We start from the raw sequence: 26,126 nt of genomic DNA, 5'->3' as shown, positions 1-26,126 counted from the left end.
ACACCTATAGATGATACCAGACCAAAACCTGACAAACCCAATTCCCTGCTGATCACGTTGGATTGCGTGCCTAAGACATAGATTGGAACTTGGTCACGACCACACGTTTCTACAAAGATTAGGTGTCAGAAGACAAACTCTTCACTCTTCGGTGATGAGAACTCGACTACCGTGATACAGTTTCTGTTCCAGGTGTTCCCTGACTCATCTTTTCGAATCACTTTCGTAGAAGAGGAGTGGGAGTTTACTACTGTTGATCGTAATGGACACCTGTCTGTTAAATTGGTCGCTTGTAGACGGTCGCGTAATGTCTAACCTGATACGGTCTTCCCTCTTGCCTTCAAAAAGGACGAGTCCAGTCCTGTTGTACTCTCCTCGAGGTATTTAAGAGCCATGCTTTGTAGGTAGTATCAATCAGCTGGTGGTGTAAACCACTGGCGATAATTACGAGGAAGATAGTCAATGTTTTGTGTTCCACAATAGTAGTTTAATTACATCGCTATGGTGTGCGGCAAACAGCGGACAGCTTCCTGTGTTGACAATGCTGCTTGCATTACAGTGAAAATGTGTGCACGGTCTCGGCTAGAAATGACCCTTTCATGCGTGCTGACCTCACCCTTAAAGTGCAAATTTATTTTTGTCTTCATTACACGGGTGACAGAACGTGGCGATTTACTTCGACAAGGCTACTGAAAAGGAGCTTTCCGAGCAAAATAACACAATTACTTTTTCAGGCAGGTACCGCAGGCAGACATAATTTATTTTCCATTTTTGACTGTAACAATTATTTGTTTTCCACTAGTAGCCTGATTCCAGTGTTACGCCACTTTCAAGCAGTAGCTGCGAGAAACAGACAGTATTTTCATAAAACGTTGACAAAAGAAAAACGCCAAATAAAAAATAAAATTACGTGCTGTGGCGGTTTCATATGTACAGTGAGCCAGTAAAACAGATTCCAGGTACATGACCAAAACCTAGCAAGCCACCCAACGACCCGGCCACCAGCATATAACTTACGATAAGTAGTACTGCGAACACTCAGCACAGAAACATTTAAGATAATAGGTGAAACGAGACAGAGCCAAGTTCGAGTCCACTGTCATAAAAATGAGCCGAGCCGCCGTAGCTTCCGCCGTCGCCCAACAAATGATAATACCAGCAACCGAGTCCACGTTAAGACGCTACTCTAATTCGTGTCAACACCACGACTGTCACTGCCTACCTCTGTAAAATTGTAACGGCAGTCAAGTAAAGTTTTCTAATTCCGTATACTGCTGTAACTGTCACTTCTTATTGTGAGAATTTTATGATTTTTAATTACTTACTATTTTTTCTTTACCATTGTGGCTCGTTGGGTCAGTGGTGAAGTGCCAGACTGCAGATAAAAGGTCCCCTGGTCACTCCTAGGATTTTTATCTTTCAGTTATCGCTTCTTTCACCTAGGGCTATGTTTGTTGTGCAACTGCAGAGTCGCACCGTGGTTCAGAGTGCACGTTAAACTGTAGATTCTTCTATAACTGCTTGATTTAGTCAGTTCAACTGTCCAACGGAGTTCAAATGGCTCTGAGCACTATGGGACTTAACATCGGTGGTCATCAGTCCCCTAGAACTTAGAACTGCTTAAACCTAACTAATCTAAGGACATCACACACATCCATGCCCGAAGCAGGATTCGAACCTGCGACCGCAGCAGTCGCGCGGTTCCAGTCCAACGGAGTAAGGCATAGCACCATGCCTAGTAAAGCACTCTGGTGTTCAACCCATTCTGATTGTTTCTCAACATTTCATGTAATTCTACAACTTGAAAATAGCATACAAGCTGAAACTGGCCAATATCGGAAAATAAATATCGTAATACACTGCGACACAGAGTTGAAGGATCATTTTTTTTCGAAATCCCGCAATTCCCACCCACTGCAGCGCTTAAATTTGAAATTTGTCTCAAAGCTGCGTTCAACCTTAGCCTGTAATCCCGCAAAAACGTGGACCCCAGCAACTTCTCTCTGGTGCTTCGACGATGCTACAAACAGCAAGATGTCGACATACGCAAAAACAAGAGGCCACAGCTCAGAAGTTCATGTGAGGTGTAAGAATGGATAATGATGTCACACAGGCGCCAGACTTCCCCGCAGTTCTGCCCGACGCCATCGTGGACGTCTCACACGATCGGAAGGTCATCACACCCTCTCTTACCTACATTTCAAACCTTCTTTGGCGCCTCTGCGACGGAGGTTAGAACCGCGACGCACAGCGTTGAAATCATTCTATTTTCTTATGAGTGACCGAGAAAAACATCCCAGACTCGCCGCCGCTCAGAATTGGCACGGAAAGTCTGCAGGCCGTGGTAAATAGGGCATCAATGAAACCACCCCTTCCCACACATTTCGCAGTCGAAAAGAGAGTTCATAGCGCGATGAGCAACAGATATACTTCCTCAACAACGTTTGACACTGCTGACATCCTCGGACCTTTCAACCTTTCTTTAACGACGTTGTGGGGCTGCGTCCCTATCTAATGTGATCGCACCCCTTTTGGAGCACAGTGCGTCTGTAGTTTTTACCCTCGTGTACAGGTTGGGACCACTAAGGACCGTTCAGCACCATTCGACGAACGTTGAACATGATCCGAAGCAGCAAAGGGTCCTTACGCTTTTTCAGCGCCCGTATCTCGCGTCTTCTTGTGGGGGTGATCACGGAGGAGGGGCGAGGGTTCGGCAAAAACCTCAGTATCACCCACCTGCCTTTGTTGAGCACCTTAAAAATGTGCCTGTACACAGAGAAACCGTGACGAAGTCCCAGGATACACTGCTGCTCTTTCGCCGCTGACAGTAGGCCATCTGGAATTGGAGAGTGTTGAAGGGGTTGCCCGCCTGCAAGCGCCTAGGACTACGTCACGTGTTCTGTCTGTACAGGTACACTTTCGAGATTTTCAATAAAGATGAGTGGGTGCCACTGAGGGCTTTGCCAGACTGAGGGAAGTTTTGTTGTTTTATTCATTCACGTGTCAGTGTCGCATCCCTCCTCCCCTCCCCTCCCCCCCCAACCCCCCTCCTGTGATCACCCAACAGGAGGATACAAAATAAGAGCGCTGACAAAGCAAAAACACCCTTTGCTGCTTCGGACCAGGTTCAAATGTCGTCGAATGGTTTTGAATGGTCCCTACTGTTTCCATCTGGTACACGAGAGCAAAAGTTGCAGTCGCACTGCGCTCCAAATGGATGCGATAACGTTCGATAGGCTGCGCGAGGTAGCCGCGTGGTCTTGGGTGCCTTGCCACGGTTCACACGGCTACCCCCATTGGAGATTCGAGTCCTGCCTCGCGCATGGGGGTGTGTGTTGTCCCTAGCGCAATTTAGTTTAAATTAGATTAAGTAGTGTGTAAGCCTAGTGACCGATGATCTCAGAAGTTTGGACCCACAGGAACTTACCACAAATTTCCAAATTTCCACGTTCGATAGGAACGCTGCCCCTCAATCTCCTTAGAGAAGGACTGAAACACCCGAGGGTGTCAACAGTGTCAAAGGTTCTTGTTCATCACACTGCTGTCGTTTTCGATCGCGAAATGTGTGGGAGTCAAGGGGTGGTTTCATTGGCGACCTTTATGCCGACCCCTGCGGCATTTTCATGCCGATTCTAAGCAACAATGTGCGTGGAATGTTTTCCTCGACCATTCATAAAAAGAAACCGTGCGATTCCAACGCTGGGCGTCGCGGTTCTGGCTTCCATCGTGTGACGCGTCCACGGTGGCATTGAGCACAATCATGGTGAAGTTTGGTGCCAATGTGACGTCATTAATCCACCTTACCCGTCACAAATAAACTTGTGAGCTCTGGCCTTTTTTTCTTTTTGCATGTGCCGACACCTTGATGTCCGAAGCGTCGTCGAGAACGATGGCGACGTCGCAGGGCACCATTATAGAGGAAGGCTGTACACGTCTTCGAGCCAAATTTCAAACTTAAACGTCGCATTGTGTGGGAATTTCGGGGTACCGAAAAAGTGATCCTTTAATTCTGTAGTTCTGTGTAATTACACTTGAAGGCCGAAAATATTATCATTTCACCAAAAGAAAGCTATGCTAGTAATGAAGGTGGTATAAAAGTCTTTTTGAGAGGTTTCTGGGTTGAGTGTTTGTCGTCGAAATCTACTGCAATCATTTTGTCAGCGCAGCAATAAAAAATAAAAAAAAGATTTGATTATGTAAGGTCCGAAAATTATACAAAACACCGTTTTTTCTAAGTTCCCGAACATGTTTCTGCTCCTGTTCCCGAACATGTTTCAGCACCTCTGTGCCGTCATCAGTAGGCTTACGTTTTATTTAATCTGTAATGCGAACATTTTTACAAAAGCAAAACGAGGATAATGGAATGTAGTCGAATTAAATTGTGTGATGCTGCGGGAATTAGATTAGGAAATGAGATGCTTGAAGGAGTTCAAAATGGCTCTGAGCACCATGGGACTTAACATCTGAGGTCATCAGTCCCCTACAACATAGAACTACTTAAACCTAACTAAACTAAGGACATCACACACATCCATGCCCGAGGCAGGATTCGAACCTGCGACTGTAGCTTAAAGTAGTAAATGAGTTTTGCTATTTGGGGAGCAAATTAACTGATGATGGTCGAAGTAGTGAGGATATAAAATGTAGACTGGCAATGGCAAGGAAAGTGTTTCTGAAGAAGAGAAATTCGTTGACATCGAGTATAGATTTAAGTGTCAGGAAGTCGTTTCTGAAAGTATTTGTATGCAGTGTAGCTATGTAAGGAAGTGAAACGTCGACGATAAATAGTTTGGACAAGAAGAGAATAGAAGCTTTCGAAATGTGGTGCTACAGAAGAATGCTGAAGATTAGATGGGTAGATCACATAACTAATGAGGAGGTACTGAATAGAACTGGAGAGAAGAGAAATTTGTGGCAGAGCTTGACTAGAAGAAGGGATCGGTTGGTAGGGCATTTTCTGAGGCATCAAGGGATCACCAATTTAGTATATGAGGGCAGCGTGGATGGTAAAAATCGTAGAGGGGGACCAAGAGATGAATACACTAAACAGATTCATAAGGATGTAGGTTGCAGTAGGTACTGGGAGATGAAGAAGCTTGCTCAGGATAGAGTAGCATGGAGAGCTGCATCAAACCAGTCTCTGGACTGAAGACCACAACAACAACAATTACAAAATTATGGAAATATTTAGTTCAAGCAACAATTCGTTTCTTTTTGTTAATATTTTTACACTCGGTTTGCATGGTTTTTCAGGACCACTTGTGTGTTATTTATTACAGGTAGTTTGTCATCTGTAACCAAACAAAAAGAAACGAACTGTTTGAACTAAATATTTCCATAATTTTTTAATCATTTAGTAAAACGTTCACATTACACATTAAATAAAACAGAAGCCCACTGATGATGGCACAGAGGTTCTGAAACATGTTTGTGAACTCGGAAAAAACGGTGTTTTGTATAACTGGCGGACCTTACGTCCAACAATTTTAAGTGCAAACACGGTAAACAAAAGGAGCTGCAAATCCAAATGATGAATTTTTGATTACATTCTGAGAGAGGATTAATCAAGTGCCTTAGAACAGTTTGGGTGCAAGGAATAATGAGAACAGCTGCAGCCGCTCTACATTTAAGTTGGCCACCGGCGACTACCGTAATATGGCGTGAGTCACACGGGGCGGCAGCGGCAGACACCGCGGCCAGAGCCGACTACTCACCACGTCGTCCTTGGAGTCGCACTCGCAGAAGACGTTGGCCAGCGTCGGCGCGTGCGTCTCGGGCAGGATGCGCACGAACTCGACGCCCACGCCGTGCTGAAACACAAAGGCAGGCCGCCCCTTCACTACACGGCCACTCTGGCGCTCGGCGGAGCTCAGCATCTAATAAGCTTTTTCTTTAATTATTTTTAACGTTTTTGAAATATGGAGGTTCGGGAAAACTTTGATGGCTCTTCACTCGTTGGACGTTCTGCCATATTCGGGGTTTACTTCTGCGTCTCTTTGAGTTTCAACCAAGTTACAGTTCTATGTATCGCCTTAACCCTTTAAGTGACTCTGGTAAAAACATATAAAAAAACCACACCATAAAGAAATTATCCGAGTGGGACGCAAAGCGGTAGATGTGATGTACATGTACAGACAGACAAACAAACGACTACTGCTTCAGAAAAATTGGGTGGTTTTTTCATGAGAAAGAGTTTCACAAATTGATCATGTCAATAACGCTTTGGTCTGCCTCTTACGTAAGCAGTTATTCGATTCGACTTGGCGTTGACTGATAGACTTGTTGGATGTCGTGCTGAGGGATATAGGGATATCGTGCCAAATTCTGCCCCATCGGCGTGTGAAATCGTCAAACTCTCGAGCTGGTTGGAGGCCCCTGCCGGTAATGCTCCAAAAGATGGTTTCAACGGTTCAGAAATATTGATTTTGATGTAAGAAATGAAGAACGTGGAAGACCACCAAAAAAGATCGAAGACGCCAATATTGGAGGAAGATGATACTTTGAGTCAGAAGCAAATGGCAGCAATGCTAAATCTTGCACAACAAACAATTTCTGACCGTTTGAAAGCTATGGGAAAGATCCAAAAGTGTGGAAAATGGGTGCCACATGAATTGAATGAAAGACAGATGGAAAACCGAAAAGCCATTTATCTAATTTTTGCATCAAAGACATGAAAGAAAATCAATTTTGCATCGAATTGTTACTGGCGATGAAAAATGGATTTACTTTAAGAATCCTAAACGGGAAAAATCATGGGTTAATCCGGGACAACCATCAACATCGACTGCAAAACCAGATCGATTCGGCAAGAAGACAATGCTCTGTGTTTGGTGGGATCAGAAAGGTGTGGTGTATCATGAGCTTCTAAAACCCGGTGAAACTGTGAATACTAATCGCTACAGGCAACAAATGATCAATTTGAACTATGCATTGATCGAAAAAGACCAGAATGGGCCAGAAGACATGGCAAAGTAGTTTTTTTATGCGACAATGCACCTGCACACAAATCAAAACTGGTTCAGTATACAATCAAAACACTTGGCTGGGAGCTGTTACCGCACCCGCCGTATTCACCAAACTTGGCCCCTTCCGACTACCATTTGTTTTCATGAATGGGACTCGCATTGGCTGAGGAACACTTCGATTCCTACGAAGAAGTCGAAAATTGAGTGTCTGATTGGTTTACTTCAAAAGACGAACATTTCTATTGGCGTGGTGCCAACAAATTGCCAGAAAGGTCGTCAAAAGGTATAGAAAGCAATGATCAGTATTTTGAATATAATATTTTTACTTTTCAATTCAAAATTAGTGTTTCATTTTCACAAAAAATACGCTCATTTAATACCGGTACACCTGGTAATGTGAATCCTGGCCTCTGAGTGCCTCTCTGACGATTGCTCGGTGCTCACTTTCTGTCATCTCTCTAGGTAGACCACTTCCTTCTGGACGCTGTGTTCGGCCTTGATTCATCTAGTCCTGCCAAAATCGTAGAATAGTGGCATTGCTTTTGTTCAGACGTGGAGCGCCTCGCCGATTACTCCAACAGGCTTATTTGAGCCCAAAGACGTGACCTCTCTTATGCAGACATCTGCCTATACTACTCACGCGCCTGCTTGCGAGGAATAGTTACTACCCAACTGAGTTCAGGTAATGAAATTCGCAAAGACATGCCCTGGTATCGACAAACCCCCTGTTTACAGTCCTCGCAAGATGCGCGGTGAAATTGCGCTGCAGCGTCACACATTCATCCATCGGTCGCCAAAATTTGCTATTCCTTAGAGTATATATCACTGGTCTTAAATGCTGTTTATTAGTTTATTTACTACAAAGAATCGATTGTATTGGTATTAATACATTCACAACAGCCTCTATAATAAGTATGAACATCATTTTTATTTTTTTAAGTCGACAGACATATCCTCAGACAAGCGAGTAGAGGTATGAATATTTACCGATGGCGTTTGAGGCAACCGTCTTTACAGCTCGTTGTGTGTTCAGCTACCGTTCGTCACACATGAATCTACTCTTCTGACACCTTCTGATGTAAACGATGGTAAGTTCAATTCGCAGTCATATTTCCTAAATTATAAAGTATAAAATAAATACGGGAATCGTAAATAAACGTATTTACAGTAGTTTTATTCGGCGCCGAATATGTAAAAAACAGACTGGCGTGCATTATGTTCCATTTTATATCCATTTTTACTGATTAAATGCTGTTAAATACACTCCTGGAAATGGAAAAAGAACACATTGACACCGGTGTGTCAGACCCACCATACTTGCTCCGGACACTGCGAGAGGGCTGTACAAGCAATGATCACACGCACGGCACAGCGGACACACCAGGAACCGCGGTGTTGGCCGTCGAATGGCGCTAGCTGCGCAGCATTTGTGCACCGCCGCCGTCAGTGTCAGCCAGTTTGCCGTGGCATACGGAGCTCCATCGCAGTCTTTAACACTGGTAGCATGCCGCGACAGCGTGGACGTGAACCGTATGTGCAGTTGACGGACTTTGAGCGAGGGCGTATAGTGGGCATGCGGGAGGCCGGGTGGACGTACCGCCGAATTGCTCAACACGTGGGGCGTGAGGTCTCCACAGTACATCGATGTTGTCGCCAGTGGTCGGCGGAAGGTGCACGTGCCCGTCGACCTGGGACCGGACCGCAGCGACGCACGGATGCACGCCAAGACCGTAGGATCCTACGCAGTGCCGTAGGGGACCGCACCGCCACTTCCCAGCAAATTAGGGACACTGTTGCTCCTGGGGTATCGGCGAGGACCATTCGCAACCGTCTCCATGAAGCTGGGCTACGGTCCCGCACACCGTTAGGCCGTCTTCCGCTCACGCCCCAACATCGTGCAGCCCGCCTCCAGTGGTGTCGCGACAGGCGTGAATGGAGGGACGAATGGAGACGTGTCGTCTTCAGCGATGAGAGTCGCTTCTGCCTTGGTGCCAATGATGGTCGTATGCGTGTTTGGCGCCGTGCAGGTGAGCGCCACAATCAGGACTGCATACGACCGAGGCACACAGGGCCAACACCCGGCATCATGGTGTGGGGAGCGATCTCCTACACTGGCCGTACACCACTGGTGATCGTCGAGGGGACACTGAATAGTGCACGGTACATCCAAACCGTCATCGAACCCATCGTTCTACCATTCCTAGACCGGCAAGGGAACTTGCTGTTCCAACAGGACAATGCACGTCCGCATGTATCCCGTGCCACCCAACGTGCTCTAGAAGCTGTAAGTCAACTACCGTGGCCAGCAAGATCTCCGGATCTGTCCCCCATTGAGCATGTTTGGGACTGGATGAAGCGTCGTCTCACGCGGTCTGCACGTCCAGCACGAACGCTGGTCCAACTGAGGCGCCAGGTGGAAATGGCATGGCAAGCCGTTCCACAGGACTACATCCAGCATTTCTACGATCGTCTCCATGGGAGAATAGCAGCCTGCATTGCTGCGGAAGGTGGATATACACTGTACTAGTGCCGACATTGTGCATGCTCTGTTGCCTGTGTCTATATGCCTGTGGTTCTGTCAGTGTGATCATGTGATGTATCTGACCCCAGGAATGTGTCAATAAAGTTTCCCCTTCCTGGGACAATGAATTCACGGTGTTCTTATTTCAATTTCCAGGAGTGTACTTCATTTAATGGAGAATGACCATTGCAGATAATATAAGTTATTTCCGCTGACAGTCCGCAGCTCGTGGTCTCGCGGTAGCGTTCTCGCTTCCCGAGCACGGGGTCCCGGGTTCGATTCCCGGCGGGGTCAGGGATTTTCTCTGCCTCGTGATGACTGGGTGTTGTGTGCTGTCCTTAGGTTAGTTAGGTTTAAGTAGTTCTAAGTTCTAGGGGACTGATGACCATAGATGTTAAGTCCCATAGTGCTCAGAGCCATTTGAACCATTTTTTTCCGCTGACATTGCATATGTAAGATGATTACTGAAAATATGCGACACGGCAAAAACAGTTTAAGCACACATTTGAATGCAATAGGTATACTATTTACTCATGTTTGATTGGTTTTTATGGTCACGGGGATCGTACTGAAATCCATGAACATTTATTTTCCATCTATAGGAATCATTTTATGGTTCCATGGCAGAGGTTCTGGCTGATCGTGTGAGGAACTGGTGGGAAGAGGTTACAAAAGAGCACGCAGAAGATTCAGAATTTGAAGGGGAGGGAGTCTGGTGCAGATGATGTAGCTACTATTTCTCTAGTTTTGAAGTCTCCTACAGTAACTGATTGTAGTCTGGGCAACACAGTGTCCAGTGGACGAGTGGGTGAAACTTCTAGTTCAAATACAGCATATAGTGTATTCCGTTTGCCAATGCCTTAAGAAAAGTATTTCATGACAGTCATGAAACTGACTATGCTACTGTAGTGGCTGATAATCTGGATTAATATGCATGATCTAAAGTTGGTTGAGAAACCCAGTCCTTTGGAAAATATCTTCCTCCTGAGGGCATATGTTTACTAGCAGAAGCTGATATTGCTAATATCCCGCAGCCTTTTCAAACTTTTTGATCACAGATTTTACAGTCGTTGATTTATTGGTATGAATATTTACCACCCCATAACTTATGGTGAACTTAGAAATACACAATAAATTGAGCAGTTTTATTAATTAATATTTCAGACTACCGTGTATTTCATTGTTATGCTGGATAAAATATTTCGTCATTTACAGGGTTTAATCGTGCGAGTTCCTACTCAGAAATCTCGAGCAAAAAATCTACCCACGCACGCGACCAACAATCCTTCATGTTCTAGGCTACTATTTTTTTAAATTAATACATCGCAATGTTGTGTGTACCAGGAGTGCCAGAATGAAAGACAAGTTAATTTGTTTCCCCTATTAATCTTATGATTGATTTGATGCGGCCCGCCACTAGTTCCTCTCCTGTGCCAACCCCTTCATTTCGGAGTAGCAGCTACACCAAGCTACCTCGACTGGTTGTTGTGTATCTTCCAATCTCCGTACTCCCGCCACCAGTTAAAAAAAAATGGCTCTAAGCACTATGGGTCTTAACATCTGAGGTCCTCAGTCCCCTAGACTTAGAACTACTTAAACCTAACAAACCTAAGGACATCACACACATCCATGCCCGGGGCAGGATTCGAACCTGCGACCGTAGCAGCGGCGCGGTCCGGACTGAAGCGCCTAGAACCGTGCGACCACAACGGGCGGCTCCCAGTTTTTGTCCTGCACGTCTCGCTCTAGTGATACGGAAGTTACTGAATGTGTTCCAGACGCTTATTCCCAGTAATTCATGTATGGTATTGTATGTGTGTATTTGGCTCAAAGAAACTTCTTTTGGCGAGCAATGCCCTCTTTTTTTGTGATTTTCTTATCTCTTCCATTCTCCGACCGTTATCCACTACTTTGCTTCCAGGACAGCAGAATTCTTTCACCTTTTCTTCGTGGTCCCCCATTTTGACGTCAAATTTATCGGTAATCTCGTTCCTGCATGTCCACATTACTTTTGTCCTCTGGGTTACTCACAGACCAGTCATGATACATTAATATTCATCAGATGTTGCAGCCGTAAGTTTGTCACAAGTTCTCAGGTACTTTAAATATCAGTCTACTCTACAGTTATTAGTCACGTGAAGAATTAAGAACTAACTGCTGTTCCTCGCAAATTTTCTTCGTTAAGAAACTTCAATGTGTTGCTACGAGTATCGGTTCGCACAGTCATGATACCACCAATGTTGTGTTAAGGATATTGTATCTGGCGCCCAATACTTGGTGCTTCATAATGTGTTCATGAGCCGGCCGAAGTGGCCGTGCGGTTAAAGGCGCTGCAGTCTGGAACCGCAAGACCGCTACGGTCGCAGGTTCGAATCCTGCCTCGGGCATGGATGTTTGTGATGTCCTTAGGTTAGTTAGGTTTAACTAGTTCTAAGTTCTAGGGGACTAATGACCTCAGCAGTTGAGTCCCATAGTGCTCAGAGCCATTTGAACCATTTTTTTGTGTTCATGAAAACATGGGCTGGACGTAATCTTCCAACCAACGCCGTAATCTCATAACATTTACTAGAAAACTCAATAAACGTACAATGGATACCAGCAGAAATGTTAATTTTACCACATGATCCATATCGTAAAGGATAAGCGCGTTGTGGTTTGTTGCATTGTGGGATTCCTTCTACAGGATTGTGCTTTTTTTAATTTCCATTGATTTTCTGTTGTAGGCCTATGTGAAAACCGCATACTGTAGTGTGTCATTACTTCACTTCAGAATAAAACTATTTTTGGTAATGGACACTATCATACATGATATTTCACGAGTATAAAGATATTTGGTGGTAATTAATAGTAAGAACCATTAGGAAGATAATCATAGCTTTCTGAAATTATCAAAAATGGAGACATATAGTTACTGTCGTGTAAACTGATATATCGTTTACTCGTTTTCTATTGTTAATTTACTTTTCCGATCAAAAACTCACCATTATCTTCATTACGGTAAAAAAAAACCCAGCAAGTTTCAATCGCTGTATTTGGAAAAATACGGTTTATACAATGTAACAATGAGAACTTTTATGCAGTGTATGGATTTAATCATATAAGTGGTAATAACTGTACCTGATACTGAAAAACCTAAGTGCTTTTATTTTCTTTTTTAAAAAATAGATTATTCTGTCGACATTCATGTAAGGCTCAGATTAATTCATTCCATGCCTCCTGTTAAATTCATATTCTGTTCCTCGCAATTATGCAGTAACCGTTATGCAGTGATGATCGAAAATTAATGACCACTTGCTTTATGACGTACTGGTCCATATTTGGAACGCAATACAGCAACGATTCTTCATGGCATGTATTCGACAAGTCTTTTATAGGTTTCCGGCGGTATATGGCGCCAGAGGTCTACGCACAGGTCACGCAATTTCTCATTTGGAGGCCAAGATATCAACGTGAGTTCACCATCATGCCCCTCAAACCATAAAAGTACGATTCTGACTCTACTGTAACATGGTGAGTTATCCTGATGGAAGATGTCATCATGGATGATTTCAGGCACCAAGGGATACAAATGGTCCGCGATAATGTTCACAACTGTCATGGTGGCCTTTGATTACCACCATAGGTCCCATAGAAGGCTAGGTGAATGTTTCCCAAAGCAAACACCTGCCACCACTCACAAATATCCGCGAGGTGGCACATGTTTCGCGCTGCCGTTTGCCTGGATGATGGTGAATCCGGATCAGCCCATCGTCCAGATGTAACAATAAAAGTGATTAATCACATCAAGACACAAGTTCCCATTGATCCACTATCCATTCTCGATGATTTCACGCCCACTTGAGTCGTAATTCACGATGTCGTTGGCTCAACATGGGAACGGGTCTAATGTGGAGCCCATTGCTTAAAAAGTGCGTTGAACCGTGTGCTCTGAAACAACTGTGCTTGAACCATCATTGTACTCTGCTGTCAGATCTGCCGCAGATCGCCACCTCCCCTGATTTACAGAGCGGGCAAGCCTCCGGCCTCGATGTTGCGTGTGAGACGTGACGTCCAACAAATTGTCGCTTACTCGTTGTTCTACATATACATCTACATTTATACTCCGCAATCCACCCAACGGTGTGTAGCGGAGGGCACTTTACGTGCCACTGTCATTACCTCCCTATCCTGTTCCAGTCGCGTATGGCTCGCGGGAAGAACGACTGCCGGAAAGCCTCCGTGCGCGCTCGAATCTCTCTAATTTTACATTCGTGATCTCCTCTGGAGGTGTAAGTAGGGAGAAGCAAAATAGTCGATACCTCATCCAGAAACGCACCCTCTCGGAACCTGGACAGCGAGCTACACCGCGATGCAGAGCGCCTCTCTTGCAGAGTCTGCCACTTGGGTTTGCTAAACATCTCCGTAACGCTATCACGGTTACCAAATAACCCTGTGACGAAACGCGCCGCTCTTATTTGGATCTTCTGTATCTCCTCTGTCAACCCGACCTGGTACGGATCCCACACTGATGAGCAATACTCAAGTATGGGTCGAACGAGTGTTTTGTTGATGGACTACATTTTCTAAGGACTCTCCCAATGAATCTAAACCTGGCACCCGCCTTACCAACAATTAATTTTATGTGATCATTCCACTTCAAATCCTTCCGTACGCATACTCCCAGATATTTTACAGAAGTAACTGCTACCAGTGTTTGTTCCGCTATCATATAATCATACAATAAAGGATTCTTCTTTCTATGTATTCGCAATACATTACATCTGTCTATGTTAAGGGTCAGTTGCCACTCCCTGCACCAAGTGCCTATCCGCTGCAGATCTTCCTGCATTTCGCTGCAATTTGCTAATGCTGCAACTTCTGTGTATACTACAGCATCATCCGCGAAAAACCGCATGGAACTTCCGACACTATCTACTAGGTCATTTATATATATTGTGAAAAGCAATGGTCCCATAACACTCCCTTGTGACACGCCAGAGGTTACTTTAACGTCTGTAGACGTCTCTCCATTGAGAACAACATGCTGTGTAATGTTTGCTAACAACTCTTCAATCCAGCCACACAGCTGGTCTGATATTCTTTAGGCTCTTACTTTGTTTATCAGGCGACAGTGCGGAACTCGAACGCGTTCCGGAAGTCAAGGAAAATGGCATCTACCTGGGAGCCTGTATCTAATATTTCCTGGGTCTCATGAACAAATAAAGCGAGTTGGGTTTCACACGATCGCTGTTTCCGGAATCCATGTTGATTCCTACAGAGTAGATTCTGGGTTTCCAGAAATGACATGATACGCGAGCAAAAAATATGTTCTAAATTTCTACAACAGATCGATGTCAGAGATACAGTTTTGCGCATCTGCTCGACGACCCTTCTTGAAGACTGGGACTACCTGTGCTCTTTTCCAATCATTTGGAACCTTCCGTTCTTCTAGAGACTGGCGGTACACGGCTGTTAATAGGGGGCCAAGTTCTTTCGCGTACTCTGTGTAGAATCGAATTGGTATCCCGTCAGGTCCAGTGGACTTTCCTCTGTTGAGTGCTTTCAGTTGCTTTTCTATTACTTTGACACTTATTTCGATATCAGCAATTTTTCGTTTGTGCGAGGATTTAGAGAAGGAACTGCAGTGCGGTCTTCCTCTGTCCTTGAACCATTTTCCACAGGTGCTCATAACAGTAGCACGCGAACAGCCGACCATCTTCGCTGTTTTCGAAATGCTCGTTGCCGGTCGTCGGGTATAGCGTGTGTCCTTGGTCAAAGTCGCTTAAATCAGTGGATTTCCCCATTTGTGGCACGTATCATCCCTAGAGCGATTCCCCATTAGTCACTGCTCTACTTACATATTTTCTCTAATGCAGCATACGCTCGCAACGCTACAAGGAGGCATTCAATCTCGCGGTAGCCTGTGGTTGTAATGTTTTGCCTCGTCAGTGTAAACCTGATGCTGAATACACTGTTGTAGAATAATCTGGATAGAGGAAATAGAGAACCTTTTAATAACCTTGTCTCTCCAGTTTGACACACCACCCCGCAGCACTGCTGAACAGACCGCGGGATTTGTAAGTCAATGACTGCATGTTGAGCTTTGTTGCACCCCATACAGTTTGAGGAAAACCCAGTTGCTGGAGAGGACACATTTTCGACTTTGAAATTTCACACTGTTTTCTCTCTTCCTGACATATTTTCGACTTTGAAATTTCACACTGTTTTCCTCTCTTTCTGACGCAGCTGGACACATCTACAGTACAGCATGACTGTCCTCTTCAGAGTTTTCTAAAATAGGCCTGGTGAAATAGAAAGTTGACTCAGCAAGCCGTAGCGAGTCTTCTTTGTCCACATAGGAATGGCAAGGTATTGTTGTATTCAGATTGGGCAGCAAGGGGAGTGGCCGTCCTTCAGGGTATTGGGTATGGACGTCGGGCAGGATACACTGCAGCCATGTTTGTGGTATCTATGGACTGGCCCGGGAATCTGCACACCATATGATTGGACGGGTCCTCTTCTGCATCTTGATAAGGACTGTACGAGGAAGCGACAAGGAAGATAATGGGAAATGTTCGCATTCACCTTGACTGCAATACGGCGCTCAAACTACCGCCGCGTCAAGGAAACGTGACAACAAAACAAATCTAGGTTATACAGGTGACCATTTAAAGACATAATCAGCTTTGACCTAGACGAACAATGACCAGGGACTCATGAAAGAAAGAGCGATGCTCTCTCGTAGCTTAATTAAAAACCGAGATACAGGCATCAACGATTTATATATTTCAGTGATATAATATTTTCATTTCGCGGCCCTGTCAGTTACTGTATAAACATTAATTTTAATTTTAAAAACCAACAGCCTCAGTTGCATAGTTTACCTAGATTTGGATTATCCCGACTGAAACCTTGGTAAATCTAGGTAAACTATGCAACTGAGGCTGTTGGTTTTTAAAATTAAAATCAGTGATATAACTCTTTTGTAGGTTTAACAAGAAATCATCTATTAAAAATGTATTAAATACAGAGATTTTTGCACTGTTGTTGGGGCCATTGAGTTGTCCGCCACTAGGAAGTTTAAGCCACTCTTCAAGGAAACTAAGGAAACTTGTGTCGCCGCAGTAAGACGCAATGAAATGCTTGTGCATCAGACTTTACAAATGACTGAAAATTTTTCCTTAGAAAGAAAATGATATGTCGCTACAAGTCATTCAGTCCGCATTAGAATAAGACAATTAACTTTTTTTACCTCCCACAGCGTTCAGCAAATGGATAGATAGGAAACCTGATGTTTGCAAGAACACTTGATGCTTGTAGAGAAATATTTTTACTGACAAAATATTGGAATGGGTTTCTAAAACCACGATCGTGTGAAACCGAGCTCGGTCTGTTCGTCCACGGAACCCATAAAGCAGTAGATACAGGCGCATAGGTAGATGCCGTGTTCCTTGACTTTCAGAAGACGTACGATACAGTTCCACATGCCGCATAATGAACAAAATACGAGCGTATGAGATATGAGACCAACTGTTTGATTGGATTGAAGGATTTCTAACAAACAGAACACAGCTTGCCATTTTCAAGGGCCAGAAGTCTTCAGACGTAAAAGTAACTTCAGGCGTTCCATAAGGGAATGTTCTAGGACCATTACTTTCCACAATACGTATGTAAACGACCTAGTAGATAACTCTGAAGATCCATGAGGCTTTTCGCGGATGATGCTTTTGTGTAGTACAGAGAAATCACGACGCTAGATAGTTGAAGTGAAATGCTAAAAGACCTGCAGAGGACCGACGCTTGGTACAGGGGTGGTAACTGACCTTCAACATAAACAAATGTAACTTATTGCACATAAATAGATAGAAGCCTCTTTATTGTATGTCTACACGAATTCAGGACAATCACAGGGAGAAGTTACTTCCATAAAACATCTAGGGGTATGCATATAGAGCGATTGGAAGTGAAAGGACCACATAAAATTAACCGCGGGGAAGGCTGATGCCTGACAGATTCATTGCACGAATCCGCAGGAAATGTAGTAAATCAACAAAGGAACTAGCTTACAAAACACTCGTTCAACCAATTCTGGAATATTGCTCGTCAGTCTGGGATGCGTACCAGATAGTATTGATAGAGGAAACAGAGAAGATACAAATAAGAGCTCACGTTTCGTTACAGGTTCATTTAGAAAGGGCGAACGCGTCACTGAGATGCTCAGTCAACCACTGTGGCAGACTGCAAGAGACGCGTTCTGCATCACGGTATGATCTACGATTAAAATTCGGAGAGCGTGCGTTCCTGGAAGAGTCGAACAATACTCCGCTTCCTCTTATGTATATTTCGCGAAAAGTCCACGAAGATAAAATTATAGAGATTCGAGTCGAAGTCCACACGGGTCCTTATCAGCAGTCGTTCTTTCCGCGAACCATACACAGCTGGAGCAGGAAAAGGGGAAAGGGACAGTGGTACAGAAAGTAGCCTCCGCCACGCACCGAAAGAAGACTTGCAGAGTATAGATATACATGTATAAACTCATATTATTTCTTCCGTTTGTTTTACATATGCTGTGTCTTTGCACACAATAATAATTCGCTTCCGCATGCCCCTCACAGTCAGTCGTTGGAACCTCCTTGCAGACAACAGGAGTTGCATGACCCCAGATGAAAAAGTCGGAGGGCGCCAGATCAGGCGATCGTGCCAAATACCTTTGAACAGGACTGTCTCCTTCCGCCCACCGCTTTGAAAATAAGCGCTTTAATGCATGTGAAGAATTATGTGCTGGACATCTATCATGTTGCAACGACGTCATTTGAAGTGTTCTCAGTGATATATTTTCTGATGACAAAACATTTATCAAAAATGTGTATATTTTTCCACGTTCAACGTGTCATCTGCAAAATAAGGACCGATCACGTTCGATTATGGCACTTCACACATTCTTAGGCCACTGTCGGTAGTTGAACGCGTGAAGAAGTCAATATGAGTTTTCCGTAGACAAGTAGAGCATATTTCACAAATTCACATTCCACGATTTGTGAACGTGGCCACATGAATAGAAAATACTTCCTCGAAAAATTATTGTCTTGCTGGACAATCCGCTGAAAGTATTCAAAATGATGTTGAAAATACCTTCCATGTAGCTCTTTACGTGGAGAGATGTGGAACGGTGGTATTTACACTGATCAGCAGAAACGTTATGACCACCAACATATTAGCGGGTGTGTCCACCTTTGGCATGGATATCAGCGGCGACGTGTCGTGGCATGGAAGCAGTGAGGCCTTGGTGGGTTGCTGGAGGGAGCTGACACCACATCTGCACACACTTCACGTAATTCCCGTAAATTCCGGAGAGGGGGGCGATGAGCTCTGATGCCGCTTTCAATCACATCCCAGATGTGTTCGATCAGGTTTAGATCTGGCGAGTTGGAGGGCCAGCACATCAATTGGAACTTGCCACTGTGTTCTCGAACCTCTCCCGCCACACCACTGGCCTCGTGACATAGTGCATTATCTTACTGAAAAATGCCCACGTTTCGGGAAACATGATCGTCATGAAGGGATGTACGTGGTTTGCAACCAGTGTACGATACTCCCTGGCGGTTATGGAGCCTTGGACGAGCTCCACTGGACCCATGGATGCAGGATGCATAAGTGAATGTTCCCCTGAGCATAATGGAGCCGCCGCCAGCATGTCTCCTTCCTGCAGTACAGGAGTCAAGGACTGTTCCTCTGGAAGACGTCGGATTCGCGCCCTCCCATCGACATGATGAAGAAGGTATCGGGTTTCATCAGACCATACAACGCTCTGCCACTGAGCCAACATCCAGCGCCGATGGTCACCTGCCCACTTCAATCTTAGTTGCCGATGTCGTGGTGTTAACATTGGCGCATGCATGGATTGTCGGCCGCGGAGGCACATCACTAGGAGTGTTCGGTGCACTGTGTGTTCAGACACACTTACACTCTGTCCAGCAAAAAAGTCTGATGTTATTTCCCCCGCAGTTCGCCGATTGTCCTCTTTTATCAGTCTGCCCAGCCTGCGACACCTGTAATGAGCGGTGACCGCCCAACACCACGACGTCTGGACGTTGTTTCACTTTTGTTTTGCCCCGTGTTCAAGACACTACAGCACCCCTCGAACGCCCAGTAAGTCGTGCAGTTTCCGAACTTTTCGTGCTAAGACTCCGGGCCATCACAATCTGCCATCGGTCAAACTCAGATAGACAGCACGCTCAATGATACAACACACATCAAAAAAAGTTTTGCATCACCCCGGTTCCCAGAACTCTGGAAAATAGACGTTGACTGTTGATATTGTATCACAAAGACAGTCCCTTTGACTGTTCAGAGATGTCACTAAACCCGCCCAAATATGTAAACAACTATGCATCAGCAGTGCCTATTAGACGGAGGGGGTCCGACAGCCGATCAGTTCCAGTCATTCCACCAGGAAGGAAATACACGGCTCGTGTTGTCTCTACTTCAACCATGCCTAGACGGTCAATATTGCGGTTCGATCGCGTCCCAATTGTTACTTTGTGCCAGGAAGGGTTCTCAAAAAGGGAAGTGTCCAGGCGTCTCGAAGTGAACCAAAGCGATGTTGTTCGGACATGGAGGAGATACAGGGAGACAGGAACTGTCGATGACATGCCTCGCTCAGGCTGCCCAAGGGCTATTACTGAAGTGGATGACCGCTACCTATGGATAATGGCTCGGAGGAACCCTGACAGCAACGTCACCATATTGAATAACGCTTTTCGTGCAGCCACATGAAGTCGTGTTACGACTCGAACTGTGCGCAATAGGACGTATGATGCGCAACTTCACTCCCGACGTCCATGGCGAGATCCATCTTTGCAATCACGACACCATGCAGCGCGGTACAGATGTGCCCAACAAAATGCCGAATGGACTGCTCAGGATTGGCATCACGTGCTCTTCACCAATGAGTGTCGCATATGCCTTCAACCAGACAATCGCCGGAGACGTAATTGGAGACAACCCAATCAGGCTGAACGACTTAGACACACTGTCGAGCGAGTGCAGCAAGGTGGATGTTCCCTGATGTTTTGGGGTGGCATATGTGGGGTCGACGTACACCGCTGGTGGTCATGGAAGGTGCCGTAACGGCTGTACGATACGTGAATGCCATTCTCCGACATATAGTGCAACCACAACGGCAGCATATTGGCGAGGCATTCGTTTTCATGGATGACAATTCGCGCCTCCATTGTACACATCTTGTGAATTACTTCCTTCATCGCTCGACTAGAGTGGCCAGCATGTTTTCCAGATATGAACCCTAACGAACATGCCTGGGAGAGATTGAAAACCACTCTGAGGGATCTACGCCGAATCGCCGTTGAGGAGTGGAACAATCTGGACCAACAGTGCCTTGATGAACTTGTGGATAGTATTCCACGACGAATACAGGCATGCATCAATGCAAGAGGATGTGCTACTGGGTATTACAGGTACCGGTGTGTACAGCAGTCTGAACCACCATCTCTGAAGGTCTCGCTGTATGGTGGTACAACATGCAATGTGTGGTTTTCATGAGCAACAAAAAGGGCGGAAATGATGTTTATGTTGATCTCTACTCCAATTTCTTGTACAGGTTCTGGAACTCTCAGAACCTAGATGATGCGAAACTTTTTTTGATGTGTGTGCATGCACCGTGCGCGCGTCTGACTAGCAGTCATTCCTCGCCAGGTGACGCTGTTATCACTTGGACGGTTTATATCGATAGTAGTTCGGTGGTCATAATGTTCTGGCTGATCAGTGTATATCTATGGGTTCAAAAGGCTCTGAGCACTATGGGACTCAACTACTGAGGTCATTAGTCCCCTAGAACTTAGAACTAGTTAAACCTAACTAACCTAAGGACATCACAAACATCCATGCCCGAGGCAGGATTCGAACCTGCGACCGTAGCGGTCTTGCGGTTCCAGATTGCAGCGCCTTTAACCGCACGGCCACTTCGGCCGGCGTGTATATCTATGTAAAGCACGTAGAAGGCTTCTTCGGGTGATACCAACCTCTCTTTGTATCTGAAGAGAGCTGAATGCGGAATTATTGCATATTTGTTCATTGGTAGCAATCTACCTTCGAATACATATTCATGACTATCGACAGATTCGTGACTATCGACGGCTCGATTACTCCCATCGATTAGATCACGCTGCCAAGTGCTGTCTCTGGTTTGCTGGCCTCCGCCTGTCGCCGAGGAGTGTAAAGCACATGTGCGGAGCCGGATGGTAGGCGACGGTGACATGGCCGAGTATGTGGCGATAGCTCGGTAAACAGTAACCATGGATACGACGCATGTACGATGAAGACAGATGTAAACTGCGCTAATAGTTTCGCCGACGTCAACAAGCTTGTGGCCGAGCTATCCACAACGTCAGCGCCGTGCATCAAGGAGGCGTTTACGGTTTGTTTCCGAAGCCGGGCTGACAAACGATACGGCGATTCGGTGAGTTCTCCGTCTGTTGTTATTACGTGGGTATGGTATCGAGGTGTGAGCACTTTGATGTGGGCAACTGCTTGCGCCACGTCTGTCGCTGATGTGAATATCACGGCACGTGTCCTACTAAAACTTGGACTGATCTGGCCTTACACAAGTTTTTGACAGTAGCTCAATTAACTGATTTTCGTTCGTGTAACGGCAGTTGTCTGAAATTAGCTGTACTGAAATGATTATGATCTAGGTTGCTGTGGGCAGCGTGTTTGCACTGTACATGGAAGGACAGTGCGCGACTGTGCTCTTCATGTGTCGTCGCAGGCAAGAGTTGCTCTTTCAACTATTTTGCAATTATCTGATCACTTTAACAGCTGTTGTTCTGATTATTTTGTTATCATTACTGCTCACTTTCAGAACGAGTAGTCTCGAACAGTGTAAGTTTCTAGGATAATTCTATTTTATAATGAATTTAAAGATAGTTGGGTTAACCTTCTTTTATGCTACGGCAGTTACGTTTCTTCCAAAGAGCAGACATTGTCAAAAGAGTAACCTGGAAATTCGTGGTGCTTAAAAGGCACGACGACAGTGCGCTATTTTGTTTCATTAATGAATCGAATATTGTTAAGCTGCGTTTAGACTAGCTGTCTTTTAGTGAAGTTTGAAATAATTTTAACGCTTTAATGTTTTTATTGGCTTTTAAAAGTTTAATGTTTTTATTCGGTTTAAGTGCTGAAGCATTTAGTAATTACAAAGTCACAAATTTCCAGCCAACCTGTTGCAAATAGAATTTAAAATTCTTTTACTAGTTTTTAACCCCAACTAGGAGCGCCTTCTTCAGAAGAAACTGTTACCTTACCTAACAATATCACAGGCAGGTACATTAATAGCAGCCTACCTGCTATTAATGTATCTTCCTGTGATATTGTTAGATAGGGTAACAGTTTCTTCTGAAGAATGCGCCCCTAGTTGGCGTTGAAATCTAGCTAAAGAATTTTAAATTCTATTTGTAACAGGTTGGCTGGAAATTTGTGATACTGTAATTAATTACGGTTGCTGGTCACAGCCATGTTCAAAGCATTTAGTAATTATTAAGAATTACAAATGTAACAAAATCATCTTTTCTAATTTTCTTTTATTTTCTAAAGAATTCGGATTGTAAGTAACCTTACTTGTAAATGTGGAAGCTATGAACAGGCAGTTTACAACTTCCTGGAAGATAAAATCTTTGTTTTAAGAGAAATGTTATTTTTGATGAGATAGTCCCCCGGCACTTTCAACTTACAAACAACACACTGCAAATGAATTGCAGTGTTTGCTTATCACAAACCTGATGTAAGTAGACAGTAGTACCAATGCACTTCAGTTAACTACTCCTAAGGGCAACACACAACAGACAAAGTAATTCTTGTCTCGACGACACAAGTTTCCGTGGAGAGCAGGGAACAACCACGAACGTGTTACCTCGGCGGCGCAACTTTTCTTGCAGAATGGCGAAAACCTCAGGGTGTTGGGTCAGTCAACGGCTGTAACCACGGCACAAAAATCCCTGTATGCACTGTATTTATTGTTAAATCTGTAAAATTATGTACACTACTGGCCATTAAAATTGCTACACCAAGAAGAAATGCAGATGATAAACGGGTATTCATTGGACAAATATATTATACTAGAACTGACATATGATTACATTTTCACGCAATTTGGGTGCATAGATCCTGAGAAATCAGTACCCAGAACAACCACGTCTGGCCGTAATAACGGCCTTGATACGCCTGGGCATTGAGTCAAACAGAGCTTGGATGGCGTGTACAAGTACAGCTGCCCATGCAGCTTCAACACGATACCACAGTTCATCAAGAGTAGTGACTGGCATATTGTGACGAGCCAGTTGCTCGGCCACCATTGACCAGACGTTTTCAATTGGTGAGAGATGTGGAGAATGTGCTGGCCAGGGCAGCAGTCGAACGTTTTCTGTATCGAGAAAAGCCCGAACAAGAGCTGCAACATGCGGTCGTCCATTATCCTGCTGAAATGTAGGGTTTCGCAGGGATCGAATGAAGGGTAGAGCCACGGGTCGTAACACATCCGTCAATGCGAATAATAGGTGACCGACACGTGTAACCAATGGCAACCCATACCATCACGCCGGGTGATACGCCAGTATGGCGATGACGAATACACGCTTCCAATGTGCGTTCACCGCGATGTCGCCAAACACGGATGCGACCATCATGATGGTGTAAACAGAACCTGGATTCATCCGAAAAAATGACGTTTTGCCATTCGTGCACCCAAGTTCGTCGTTGAGTACACCATCGCAGGCGCTCCTGTCTGTGATGCAGTGTCAAGGGTTACCGCAGCCATGGTCTCCGAGCTGATAGTCCACGCTGCAGAAAACTTCGTCGATCTGTTCGTGCATACGGTTGTCGTCTTGCAAACGTCCCCGTCTGTTGACTCAGGGATCGAGACGTGACTGCACGATCCGTTACAGCAATGCGGATAAGATGCCTGTCATCTCGACTGCTAGTGATACAAGGGCGTTGGGGTCCAGCACGGCGTTCCGTATTACCCTCCTGAACCCACCGATTCTATATTCTGCTAACAATTATTGGATCTCGATCAACGCGAGCAGCAACGTTGCGATACGATAAACGGCAATCGCGATAGGCTACAATCCGACCTTTATCAAAGTCGGAAACGTTCAAAATGGGTCTGAGCACTATGGGACTGAATATCTACGGTCATCAGTCCCCTAGAACTTAGAACTACTTAAACCTAACTAACCTAAGGACATCACACAACACCCAGTCATCACGAGGCAGAGAAAATCCCCGACCCCGCCGGGAATCGAACCAGGGAACCCGGAAAGTCGGAAACGTGATGGTACGCATTTCTCCTCCTTACACGCGGCATCGCAACAACGTTTCACCAGGCAACGCCGGTCAACTGCTGTTTGTGTGTGAGAAATCGGTTGGAAACTTTCCTCATGTCAGGACGTTGTAGGTGTCGCCACCGGCGCCAACCTTGTGTGAATGCTCTGAAAATCTAACCATTTGCATGTCACAGCATCTTCTTCCTGTCGGTTAAATTTCGCGTCTGTAGCACGTCATCTTCGTGGTGTAGCAATTTTAATGGCCAGTAGTGCAATTTAAATTGTCTCATCGATGTTTGCTTTTCTGACAGCAAACGTACCACAGTCCCTGTTTAGTGGGCCCCTAGGCATATTTAGTCCAGGTGAAAACAGATTACAAATGTCACAGAAGATCGAAAGTAATTTGAGGAGAAAACGTTAGGCACCTTCCCTCGTACAGCACTTCTAAATATACAGTATTTCCGTTGGGCTTTGCTGCCCTAAATCTGCAGTTTAATAAAGTCATTGTTAGCAATGCGTGAGAATTTTGTAAGGAATGAGAAGTCTTGGAGGAGGAAAATGCTCCCCGTTGCCAAACCCCCCAGACCTCCCGCTTTGCAGCCGCCTGTGCCTAATAAGCAGTTAATCACGCCGTAGGGACAGAACGAGACCCAGCAGTGGGAGGGATTGTGGGACGCCTCTGGCTGGCGAATCGATACCCTTCCGCTGCTGCGAGAACGGCGGCCACCGTTCACGTTCACACGTCCAGGGACCAGAGGTTAAGCCGCGGCAATGGGGTCTCGCGGAACTGGGGCACAGCGGCGCAGCCGGGCATCGCACCAAGAGGTGGAGGCCCTGCAGGCGCACAGGCGACAGTCGGAAATGGGTAGCATTCATCTCACGCTAGGTGAGGTGAACCCTACGTCATAGTGACGTAACACTACGTCATCGTGACGTAAATAACCTAAATCGACTACATGAGTGCATAAATCGATCTTAGCGGTTGTACCGATAACGTCAAAGCTAAATGTAAATAAATGTGTAAAAACGAAGTGACAGGAGTTATCTGTTACGCTCATCCCAGTTGAATTAATTATGAAGCTGTAATCCCAACAATTTGGGATGGTATTATGTGTTTTAGGAACATAATGAATGTCTGAACGAAGGAACCATAACGAAAGTAAAAAAAAAAGCTTTTAGTCAATTTTTTTAAAGAAATCCGTTGAATCGTGCATAAATCGTGTGGATAGAAACGTGAAATAATTAATTATTAAGCTGCAATCCAAAGAATGTGGGATATTATTGTGTGTTTCATGTACATAACGAATATGTGAACGAAGTAAT

At 45.0% G+C, this 26,126-nt stretch overlaps 1 protein-coding gene across 5 annotated transcripts in view; it reads right to left on the bottom strand.

Annotated features, from left to right (window-relative positions):
• The window catches only part of LOC126235831 (phospholipid transfer protein C2CD2L), a 624,312-nt gene that overhangs the window by 249,245 nt on the left and 348,941 nt on the right, over nucleotides 1-26,126 (bottom strand). For all 5 annotated transcript variants that reach the window (XM_049944685.1, XM_049944683.1, XM_049944684.1 and 2 more), the window contains exon 2: nucleotides 5,715-5,810. In XM_049944685.1, coding sequence (XP_049800642.1) covers nucleotides 5,715-5,810 — 96 coding nt within the window. The remainder of the gene's footprint in view (nucleotides 1-5,714; nucleotides 5,811-26,126) is intronic.

The sequence above is a fragment of the Schistocerca nitens genome, chromosome 2, assembly GCF_023898315.1.
Source record: "Schistocerca nitens isolate TAMUIC-IGC-003100 chromosome 2, iqSchNite1.1, whole genome shotgun sequence".
In the NCBI taxonomy this organism is placed as follows: Eukaryota; Metazoa; Arthropoda; class Insecta; order Orthoptera; family Acrididae; genus Schistocerca; species Schistocerca nitens.
Note: the sequence above shows the minus strand (reverse complement) of the source record. Positions and strands in the feature narration are given on the sequence as shown.